The sequence below is a fragment of the Ciona intestinalis genome, chromosome 1, assembly GCF_000224145.3.
Source record: "Ciona intestinalis chromosome 1, KH, whole genome shotgun sequence".
Classification (NCBI taxonomy): domain Eukaryota; kingdom Metazoa; phylum Chordata; class Ascidiacea; order Phlebobranchia; family Cionidae; genus Ciona; species Ciona intestinalis.
Window position 1 is genome coordinate 4,309,079 of NC_020166.2, and position 12,443 is coordinate 4,321,521.

At 36.9% G+C, this 12,443-nt stretch overlaps 1 protein-coding gene across 2 annotated transcripts in view; it reads left to right on the forward strand.

Annotated features, from left to right (window-relative positions):
• Positions 1 to 1,281: 1,281 nt before the first annotated feature.
• LOC100175079 overlaps positions 1,282 to 12,443 on the forward strand; it is a 13,088-nt gene continuing 1,926 nt past the window's right edge. Inside the window, exons 1-8 of one of the 2 annotated variants that reach the window (XM_026839615.1) lie at positions 1,282 to 2,328; positions 4,237 to 4,437; positions 4,742 to 7,474; positions 7,963 to 8,050; positions 9,243 to 9,581; positions 9,930 to 10,771; positions 10,853 to 10,957; positions 11,024 to 12,326. In XM_026839615.1, coding sequence (XP_026695416.1) covers positions 2,224 to 2,328; positions 4,237 to 4,437; positions 4,742 to 7,474; positions 7,963 to 8,050; positions 9,243 to 9,581; positions 9,930 to 10,771; positions 10,853 to 10,957; positions 11,024 to 12,326 — 5,716 coding nt within the window. In that variant the 5' untranslated portion in view covers positions 1,282 to 2,223. The remainder of the gene's footprint in view (positions 2,329 to 4,236; positions 4,438 to 4,741; positions 7,475 to 7,962; positions 8,051 to 9,242; positions 9,582 to 9,929; positions 10,772 to 10,852; positions 10,958 to 11,023; positions 12,327 to 12,443) is intronic. The other variant, XM_018812360.2, reaches the window with a different exon arrangement.

Sequence of the window (12,443 nt, forward strand, 5' to 3'; positions counted from 1 at the left end):
AGGAGAGGAGAAGCGAGAAATTGAACGATTTAAGGAAGCATTACAACAATTTTTGTTTTCATAATGTCAGGCAGTGGATGTTGAGAATTCCGCTTTACTACCAATTGTTTAAATTTCCTCTTAAAATACCACCCAAGGTGAAGGTAGAAAATGCAGCACACAAATGTAAGTTTTCGCACTTTACTTATTGTTCAAAAACTCGCTTGACATTTTGTAAAATTCATCTTATTTTAAGCATTAGCACGCATTAACGGATACATGTATACGTTGTGTCAAAACAAATTAACCATTGGTTAATCCATTATGCTCGGTGATGGGACAACAATAGGGACCATGCATCACTTCCTATTTTGTCATTTCCCACATCCTGGCTTTGTTACCTTTTCTCAAACAACAACATAGCGAAAATCCGACATGAAACTACAGAATACAACACACAAACGCACACATTGATTATAATTCTATACAAGTAAAACTGGTGAAACACTTTGATTTTGAACCACAATATTTTGTTAAATACTGTTATGGTGCAACACAGCTCAAAAAATAAAAACATATAGTCGGTGCAGCTATACGAGTACAGAGAACACAGCGGAACAGAATATTTGGTGAATAATACATAAATTGTAGTATGCCCATCTTGCTCATATCAAGTATTTGCCAACATAAGCAGTACGGTTATTTATGTGTATCGATTACTCCATTAGATTGGTTACAGTCTGTCTTTGGGCCTTTTAGTAAGGTATTTTATTTACGACACCATAGACTAGAATATTTGACACTTGATTTCCAGAACGCAAGGTCTCTTCTTGAGTAGAATATAGCTGTCGCGTGCAAAAACAATATACAAACAGTCTCAGTGAAGCGTGACCATGGCTGGTTCGACGCAAACAGCACATAAGTTCACTCAAACGTTGGAATTTTTGAATAGCGTTCGTGCGCCAACGATTCATAGGTTATGAGGAAGCAGTCACAATATATTAAACGTGGTTGATATCAGCACATTTGTAGAAATGTCTGGCTATAGAAAAACAATTACCTCACACCAAAATTAGTCGGGCATTCAGTATTTACTTTAAACAGCGTTTCTTTTTACGCATTGAATCGTCCCGGATGACTGGCGGTTTATGCGTTCCACTGGTTCATAACAAACACTGCTCAACAGAGCATTTCATTTAGCGTTTTCACGGTGGGCATGATCAAGCTCGCAACAATAGTTATGCTTAGTTGATTTAAAACCATGTTTCTTCTGTGAAATAAGACAGTTTGGCAGTTTTTTTTTTGGTGACGTAGAAAAGAATTCTAATTGTTGATAAGAAAAGGAAGTTAGGAGAATTCCGGTTGAGTAAAGATTTTACAATGTTGTATCAATCAGCAAAAATCTTACAACATCGTTCGTTCGTTACAATGACCCAGAACAGTTTCAACTTTGTGTTTTTCCCTTGATCAAGTTAATCATTAACGGTTGCTCGTACCTCTTGCTTATGTTTCATTAAGGTTTGTGACATAAAGCCTAGTGCGTCGGGTAGGTCCATTAGAATTGTTCGCGTAGGCAAGTTTCAATACGACTGTTTCCACTTTCCTATTGTTTCAGTTGAAACTTAATATAGATCAGCATTCAGTAAGATAAAGTTAATAATAGTCTTGAGTTACCGAACGTCTGTGCTGTGTCACAACCTACAAAAGATTCGTTTTCGTTCCACAAAGAGAGAAATAGAGAAGTGAATTACAGCGTCACCTTTGTGTTTAGTTTCCGTGTTACGTAGTATAAAGGACGCCATGCTATTTGACATAACATTCCTAATTTCTAGAGCGTAACTTTTTCTTTAACAAAAGGAAGTCAAGGCCAGACAATAGACCCTCACAGCGTCACAGGGTTCAAAATCCATGACCCGTGTAAAGTAAGTTTGACGGTTGCCTCGGGTATGTGATTGGCAAGAAGATCCGTTAGAAATGTAGTAGACTGTTGTGTGTCTTCTTTTTCCCCATTTTTCTGGTGCAGCAACCATTACCAGTGACGGTTTTACACATAAACCCACAAAATAACAAACGACTCGGCGCCTGAGGCGACCAAATGTATGCAGTATAATGCTAAAATGAGCAAATTTCTTAACGATGGCTCGTCTTTTTGAAACAGGTTTCTTCAGGTTTAATGTCGATTATTAGGCACTAATATGTTAACAGAGCCGTTACTGTTTTATATACGAAGTAGACGATTTCAAAATGTCTCGGAAAGTTGAATGCTCGTTTGTTGATTACAAAGCATTGCAACTGCCTTGCTATAAAAATGACGAAGTCTGGATGTGCCCAACTGTATTTTTGCGACAGGTATGTAACATGCTAGCGGTAAACATATTGACGTGTTCAGATTAATCGTGTTTATTAAAAATGTTGACTGGCATAACTTATTAACTGCTGATACGACACCGTACAAGGAAAGCGAGGTTTGTTACCAATCATCTTATTGCCCGGATAGGTTTTCCTCGGTAGCTATTTAGTAGGCACGTATATGTCTCCATGAACCACCCATTTTCAAACCGTTTTAGGTATGTCGGGGCTGATATAGATCCTTTTCGCGTACACATGAACTTTAAAATAAAAGTCAAATTTAGCATCACATAATTCCCGAATAATAAAGTTTACCGCGCCAAGAACCTTTTGCAACTCAGTCATTGGTTACTTTTGTATTAGCTTACCATACAGCAAAAGTAGGATAATAACTTTACCCAATTGTTATCAAAAGAAAATAAACACAAAATATTGTTTCGCTGATGGGCGAGCATAGAACTTGGGATATATATTGCGTTGCCACACGCTTAAATAGCTGGGTCACCATTTCCAGTCATAAGATCTGTCGAAACAGCGGTTATACTGTCTGGGATTTTGGGAGGATGCGTGTTTGTGAGATAAAGGAATCCACATTCCACACAACAAATGACGCCTGTATCAAACTACAAGAGATCCTAGCTCTAATGAGTGAGCACGTATTAAAATAGTTAGCCCAGTATTAATTAACTCTTTACAACGGCCGACTAAGATCGATCAAAAACGATCTAGAAATACCCAACAAAGCGGCTTTCAGTAGCCATTTGTGATTGTGGAGCAGTAGGTAGAATGCATTTATAATTGTATTGTAATTTCTAAACACTTATGATGTACGCGGATTAAGTATTCGGTAAAGATTGTGTGGAAATAACGCTTTGTAGAACTCATGCACCATGTATTAAATTGTAAACTTACACTACTAACTTAGCAATTGTAAGTAAAGGTTTAAAAAACTAGGCTTAGTTAAAAAATTTTCAAAGGACACAATCATTTAATTAAGGTATAAAGTACGTTTTAATTTTTTGATTAAACAGTAAAGTAATTGTTAATTACTTTCCAATCATGCGGACTTAAATCAGATTTTTTAAATATGTGTAAAAAAATCGCCCAAATAATAACAAGAACAACTGTTCGACGAAAAAGGATTCACATGACCACTTACGTGCGGAACTACCATTAAGAGAGGCGCATTACAAGCAATTCTCTTATCCCATATTATTATAAATTGAAACATTCTGTATAGTTAAACATCACATGATAAATATAAAAGAAGCGGGAAAACCGCTGTGTTGGCTACTTTTAATTTGTTTTTCGAACTTAGTCGACCGTGGTGGTCTCTTTTTTATCATAATCTTTTTCACATTTTTAATTTTTAAATCTCCTTTTTTGTTGTAATATCTTGACTTACTACTTTGCCGCGGCGCCGGACGTATCACAAACTTCAGCTAGGTTAGGAAGTAAGTATAACCAGACGAATTCTACACTTTATATATCAACCTTTCGGTGTGATTATTATTGGGGTTTTAGCTTTCTATTGGTTATGCACTCTTGTTGTTGGGCACAAACCTCGTTTTAAAAAATGTCCGACGACCTGATGTTTTCTAACAAGAGAGTACAGCTGTAATGAAAGAACACCAAAACTACTATGTTATTTTAACAGTGTTAATACATAAATACGTAAGTTACAGGGAAGGAAACATATGTTGCAAGTTTTGCCATTTTGCATTATCGGCTGAAAGCCCTATAGGGTGATATTCAACTTTTACCATATCATGCCTAACATTTTGATTGGCAGTTCGATGCACACAACTAATTTGGTGATTATTATTAAAAAAACAAATTACATTTACTTGTTATATGGTTGCTCACTGACTTATACTTGCTGACGCACTGACATAAGATATTGTTTAGATTCTGTTTCCGAATCAAGTGCTCAAAAAATTGGAAGATGCTGTTACGAAGATCTTGAAAAGTTCAAAAAATATGACAAAAAATGAAGTTAAATCATTACGAGAATGGCTTGAGTATGATTGCCAACAAAATACTTTATCGAAGATACGGATAGCAAGCCTCGATGTATCTTCTTTAAGTTTTTCAACAACAGAAATGAAGGTAAGATATAAAATAAATAACTTTCCAGAATTTAACTTACTTTGGCATGAATTATAGTTCAAAGCATGGTAATACAATCTTCAAACTATGTTCCACCATAATGATATAAATTGAGTAACGATGAACTTAGACTGAATTTAAATAACGAATAAAACTTGTATATCAAAACTAAACTGATAGTGATGCAAATATTTTTTTGGTTTGCTCCAACTATAAAACACTAGATTAACGTCTCTGACCAATTTTTCATGATTGACCTTACGTTGTTGTTTTTTTTCGCTTTAATTCCAGTTCTCTGTTTTAGGAAAAATACAAAACTATAGTGGACGAAATCTCAAGGCATTCTGCGTTAAATAACGTTGAAGCGAAGCGGGAGACGACATTTCAAACCAATAGTAACGTCTCAGGGAAGTCCGACGTTCAAATCAGTTGCGTTGAGACAAAGGTCGTAACAGAACACAATAACAAACATGATTCAACAGGAGAAGACAATCTAAAGACGGGATTAAATATAGAACGCGAAGCAGCTACGCCGCAAAAAGACTTCATTTCAGTGATCGATGAAACAAACTTAATGGAAGAAGGTCAAAGGTTTTGTTTGCAAGCAAAAGATACAAAAGTATCGCGTATAGAAAGTAATCCGAAACCTTGTAAACCAGCCCCAAACAAAACACTTGGCGAAGAATTTGTGAATGGATATCAGTTAAACCAAGCAGACGAGCCGACCCCACAGAAAACGTTTCCTCCTAATACATGTTCAAATATCAGCAACACATCATCTTGTTTTTCTCATGTGCTGCAGGAATTTGAAAGTGAACGAAAAACCTTAAATGTTAAATGCAATCCAATCAAAGCGTCTCGGAATAAATCTCCAAGCTCACCTGTTGTTATATCAAGAAAAATGAAGACTACGTACAATAAACATTCCTCCGAAAACAATAAAATTGTGGCATCCCCAGTTTTTCCGAATAGAACTTTAACAAGTAGAAGTTCCAAAACGAAATATTCAAGTTGGTCCAACAGACACCACTGGTCCAGAAGTAATAACTGGAAGTTACGTTCAGTTTTAAATGAAAGCTGTACATCCCAACGAGTTGAAGAAAAACTTGACAAAGTTAAATCAGTTCACAAATATGCAAAACCTCATGCTTCCAAATTCGAAAGCAATACATCTAAAGAAGCCACTTCATTAAACATTACCGCTGTTACTCATGACGAATATGCAAAAACTGTAAGATATGTGTGTCGAGTTCGAGCATCAAACATTGTTAAGTCGTTTTCTAATAATGAAAAAATACAAGCCGAGTCCAGCGCATCGGGTGACGAAAACAATTTAAAATCCAAAGAAAGTGATCTTCGCGAATTTATTTCAAGTATAAAACCCAAGAACCAGGACCGCACCAACACGACTGTGAATCATTTTACTGACATGGTAGTATTGGACGAAGACTGGAACGAATCTGCAGATGATTCCAATTCCCTTCCTACTTCTGATAACGATATTGATAAACAAGTAGGACATACACGTATAAATTCTAAACGAAGTAAACTATGGCCATTTTCATTTGACTACCAAGTGCTAAATGACAACCCATTTTCAAACTTCTCTTTTGACAACTTGTTAAACAAAAGTTCAGCTTTTGAGAAAGATAAAATCCCAAGTCCAAACGTCCCCTCAAATTCTTCACAAGAGTCCATAAACATTCCATTAGTAAATATCCCTGAAAACTCGACCTCTTCTGCTCCTGGTATCACTGATACACACACACCAAAATCAAGTTCGATTAAAGCCTGGAAGAAAATTATGCTAGAAAAGGCCAAAGAAAATGAAATTAAAGGAGATACTTTTCAGCCCGGAAATGCTATTTTACAAAACGCGACAACGACTACAAACAAAGATTGTGGTTTGAAGATTGCACCGGCGGTAGTTAGCAGAAGCAATGCACATGATGAACAAGATTGTAACGAAAAATTTGCTGTACCTGCCTTGAAGCAACCCGCAATTCTGGTTGTGAAACTAAATCCCGATGGCATGAAAACGACACACACCAAAAAAGCGCAAATCAAAATGCCAACTGTTAAAACACCGGCAGCATATCAGAAGTGCAAGTCAAATATTAGGAAACGCAACCAACATACTACCAAGCTAAAAATTTCGACGGGAACTTCTATACGCAAAAACACAGCAAGGTTGAAACAAAGATGTATTCGAAGAAAACAACCAGTAGCTTCTAAAAATAGACTGAATAGTTTAAGGCGTGCGGTAAGAAAGAACAAACCACAATACGACTTGGATGTCATACCCACTGCAGAGCAAGAGGATGAGATACAGAATAAGCAGACCGTAGAAACAAAATGCGCAGAAATTCACGAAAAAAATAAAATGGTATCAAAAACGATACAGAAGTGCACAAAGAAAACGACCCCGTTATCAAAGAAGCGGAAACCCCTTCCTTCAATTTCAACTGATGAAGATGAATCAGAACCTAAAACATTCGGTGAAATATCTTTATCCACTTGTGGTGAGTCAGATGATGATACCAATATAATTTCTTGTGAAACTTTATTTAAGTCTTCCGTTGAAGCGGTATCCGTAGAAAGAGTGTCAAGAGTAAACCTTTTCGATAAAAGCATCAAGGAAACGTCTTTGGGCGAAGAGTGTTGTTATAAAGAGAATCAGACCTCTGCTGATGGTATAGGAAATTTCGACATGAATGGCGGCACTTGCAATGAGTTATTGAAGTCTACGTGTTTAAATGATGAAGTTACCGTAACGCTTCATGCTTCACCTATGTTGAATAGCCACCAAAATATAGCTAGGATGGAAGCAGAAAACGAAATATCTACCACAAATATATGCGCTTCTGATACAAAAATAAATACCGCCGAAATCGTGACAACAACCGGATTTGACCAGAAGTTTTCGGAGTGTGAAACAGAAGCAACATTGAAAAGTTTTGGTGCAACAAACACCACTGATATCACAAAGAAAGGAGAAACAGCTTACAGTTTCACTTTGTTCGGAGATTCTATTAAGGTATTTATGATCCAGTATATTTTCTATAACTCGATTCCGGTACATGTGCCAACACACCAGAGTGTAGTATAACTGTCCAGACATAAAATTCAGTGCTATAGTACATGTGTTATCACGATTGTGCATGAACAAAAAAAAACAAATATTTAAAAGGAAACCAGTTTTCCCATGTGAGTATATGTCTATGTGCTAGTGGTCCCCGAGGATTGGTCTGTGCCCTTTCTTTAAGTACGTAGGTAGTTATAGGTTAACCTTCTCGCATCATATTATTGTTAAAAATAGCCATGAAATGACGACTTTTTAACTTGAAGCCGATAAACTAAGTTATCCGAGGACATAACCTGTTTCCCCCCAACCCCTTTTTTAAAAAAAAATATCCCCCTGGGGGTTTAAAAATATAGATTAAACAATTTGACTTTGGTTCCCTTTATATACTTTTACGTGATTTGAACGCATAAAGATATTCACTTACTGTGTTATATTTGCAGCTTGCGGCAGTACCCAAAGCAACAAAAACTCCTGGTGTTAATGATTTTAATAACATCGATCCACAGCCTCATTTTACATCTGCTAAAGGTCAGCGCAAAATTAGAACATAAAAATAAGACGCTTTTAATATGCTTAATCGAAAAATGAAGATACAATGAAGTCAATAATTTACATTTTGTTCATATATTCACAAAGATTAGGCAATCATTATACCAAATCTGAAAAATAATTTCTACAGTAGTCAAAAGTTTGACACTTTTTTTAGTTTTTACGTTAAAAAAACATTTATTTTAAATTCTGCGTTGACAAAATGCGTTTAATCCACAATACACCTTACACCTTAATTAATTGATTGCACTACATTCAATATTTTTAACTGAACATAGTCATATAGTGTGGAAAATTTCTAATGAACAATATTAATTAATGATAACAATGTTCGCGAGCCAAGTAAGGTTTTACCATAGTATACTCACTTCAGTATACTATGGTTTTACACACCAGGAACCCAGTAACCGTAACCAGTACCCTTTGGTTTGTGTGTACAAAATGCCCTTAAGAAAAATAAAAGAAGTGTTTGCACCGCTCTGTGAGCATTGAATAATTTACCGCGTAATTAACGTTTGTTTAAATTCACGAAATCTTTTTTTTTAAATCGTACGTGCCCAGTCATTAAAGCCGAGCTTTCTTGTTTTGACGAATCGTTTGTTTCCGTTTTGTGACGTCCTGTGTTGCTCGCTTTCGCAACCGTATACTACAATGGAGAAATTGGTACACTTAATCAGGCGCATGTTGCTTAATATTTCAAAAATCAAAGACATTTTTAAGTAATCATGTAGTTATTATGTCTTTATAAACCGACAACACACTTTATTTCGCGAACATTTTGTAAATAGGTGAAATAAAAAGGAACACTTTAAACTTCTTGTTAATTTTGATTGGAAAATAAATTTATTAATAGGATTACATGTAAATAACACGAAACAGTATTGCACGCTTTGAAGAACAAACATTCTTTCCTTTTCCCACTGCCATATTTTTAAACCCGGTGTAATCGTATGAAGTATTGGTAATGTTAGAACATAAACTGGTAAATATTGTATCCTACAAATTCATTTAAACTTTAAAAGTGTCCACTTTCCCCATCCTACTATATTATGTTATTATTATTATTATACAAATGTTTTTTTGTGCTGTGTACTTGAGAAACCCTAACTTAATATTATCAGGAATTTAACTAGAACTGTTCATTCCGTAAAACCTTAAAAACTTATTTTAGATCAATCAGAGAATGCTAAACAGAGCTGGGCAGCGCACAACCACAACAAATCCCATTCCGAAAATCTATCGCCTAACCTTTCTGATTTAAGTGGAACAAATGCTTCAAAAGTGTGTAACACGAAAAACTACGGTCATTTCCATCTGATCAACGAAAGCTTTCAAACCACTGCAGCTAAGTTTGGTTCAGATACTTCCAGCAATAAATCGCTTCAGGAAAAAAGAAACGCAGAGAAAACTGTTGCTTCAGCTTGTTGCATAGAACACGAAAGTCTACAAACCAAGGATGAAGGAATCGAGTCAGACTTGGACAGCATTCAAGAAAAGGAAAATATAACTGGTATTTTAATGCTTTATTTTTTACGTCTGCATTTGTATAAAGTTAGATAAATATTTCATTACTCTTACATCACCCTATAGCCGCGTTTGCGTTGAATAATTTCACGATTTTGTATTGCACAAAAACGCGCTTAATGTGGCGAGAACATACGCTAATTTCAAAAAAATGTGATTGAATAATTATGTCGTACATATTTATAAATGGTAGGCGACTGGCTGAGTGTTTGTACTTCATACGGAGTGGGTGGATTTAATATTTACTAATCGGATTTGTTAGTAAAAATATGTAAGTTGCCACGCATAACGTGTAACACGAGGCTGTATTCCATACTGATGCTCATTGTTGCAGATGAAAGTAATGAAGCAACGATAACATCGAACATTGATAGTAGCCTTAACAAGAAAGGTTATGTGGCACATGGTGTATACGAAACCAAAACAATGACCCTGGAAGACAAACTTTCTACAACGAATCAGTGCAGCAAAGATTCAGGGTGTTTTTCACCATTTCAAAAGATAACTTACGACAGCGATTCGACCATCAGCACACACGAGGAATATCACGAGGAATTTTATTTTGAAAACCGCAATGAAATGAAAAATGGTTCGCCGCCACCATTACCATTATCTTTCAGTCAGGCACAACCTACAAATAACGACAACAGGACTATTGTGGCAGATGCTCCAAGATCTGCCCAACATGAAATAACCCACCATGGCATCTTAGAAATTGGAATGCAAGCTCCATCATATCAGCTCCTATGCGAGGAGGTGATTGCTAATACGAGGCCAATATCTTTTATAAGACGAAGAATCCCCTACATACAGATAAAGCTTCGACGAACTGATAACGGCAATAATCATCCTGACATGGTACCTCCTAATTCAAACGTAGGCCAAGGTGGCGAAACGACCCCTGGATTTGACGTTACGCTTGTTCGAATTCGAGACGTCGCTTTTACTTTAAAGACATCACCCACTGATATTATGGTGGACATTGTAAGTCGCGGCATAAAAAGTTACCCACCTAACACTTTCGCTCGAAATGTCTATCAGCGGATATTCGATAAACAAGCAAAAGAAATGCCGGTTATACAAGCAATGTTATGCTACACTGCTCTTTTAGCAGGAATTGTGGATCCGGCGGACAATATGATATTGTTGGACGATTACTTGAGAGTGATTCTGCCGGTGAGTTTTCCTTCGACGCTGTGTATAAAATAAATGTGACGTAAACGTTGTTTGGGATTTAGTTGTTTTTTTTTGTTTCAGCATTTTTACCTGGCGAGTTTTGGAATTGAAAAAGAACTTCTTCCTCACTTTGTAAGTGTAAAGACGTACAAGCCCATTGATTATTTGGATCCGCATGTAATTGAGGTAAGTTTGAACGCAAATGGATATTTTGTCGATGGGAAACAAGAATAAACAACATTATGATTACAGATGTTCTGTAAAACGTTTTCATACAACGGCACGCTTGTATCCATGGATGTGGATGTGAAAAGCGCTGCTTACAGATACTTTGATGGCACGAAGGAACGTTCAGCCATGAGAAGAAAACGCAAATCATCAGACCATCGTTTGATAAAACAGCCAAGACTAAGTATGCCGCATCAAATCACCAAACAACCAGAGCTAATATTCAACCAAGTACCACTTGTTCATAATCAAAACCAAGTGTCCTTGGCGATACAAAATTCCAACGTTTCCAACGTAATGTTCCAGCCCCGCACAGATACATCGATGTTTAGTCAAACCTCCACGTTCGCTTCTCAAGCATTAAACAACCATAACCCAGCTGCGGAAAAATTAAAGTGGATCTTGAATGCAAACGACACCAGTCAACTACCATTGTCTTATATTTCGCGACAACGGTCCAGTAGCACCAACCCACCTTTTGCTCTTCCGTCTCAACATTCACATCTTGCACCACACACAGTATACTCGTCCCTACAACCTCGGCAAGTCGCACCGATGCCAAGGAGTGAGCAGCTCAGCACGAACATTCGGTCCCAAATTTCTGTTTTGCCGGATGTGATAATGAGTCAGTCGCATCGTATTGAGACCGCGCAGTTGGTTGTTCCAGCCCAGACTCGCCCTGTTCAGTCGATTCTAAATCCACACTTGTGCAAAGATTACCAGAAATGTGTACCGCATTTAAGCAACACGTTATTATCTAATGAGGCGCCGATAAATCTTTCAATGGGGGCAAAATTTGTCAACGCCACTTTAAATAATTCGATAGAACAAGAGTCTGCAAACTCAACCTACCAGGAAAGATCTCTCAAGCTAAAGAAGCAACATTTTCGTCCCTTGGAAAGTATTCACTCTAGTTCTATGAAAGAACTTGGCAGTTTAATTCCACAACCATTACCTTTAACAAACCATAACGAAAACTGGAACAACAACATCGGCAATTCGGTGGCATCTAAAGAGCTGACCAAGACTTCCGTCGTTCCAAAGCATGGGACAGATAATTCAGACAGGGGGGCAAATTATGCACTTGGCCATGAACTTAACCCAATTCGTGTTGCCGACCCGTCCATGCCTCCCTGTTTGTTACCAGGCGTCAAGATTCATAATGGTCCTGTTGTCTTTATTCAACATCCGGATGGCACAAAGTCAGTAATTAAACTACACGAACCTGAACTAAAGATAAACGCGGTTTACTCTCTGTCGGAAAACTGTGAAAACTCAAAAACCTCGGAGTTCGAAGACAAAACCACAGTACCACCGAGACAATCAGGTATTTGCATCATTCCCATTCTTTCATAAACATACAGTAGAATATTATACTGAATTATACTCATGATATATAGTGGGGCGGGGAAGATGGACACCTTTTCGTTCTACGATATTTGGA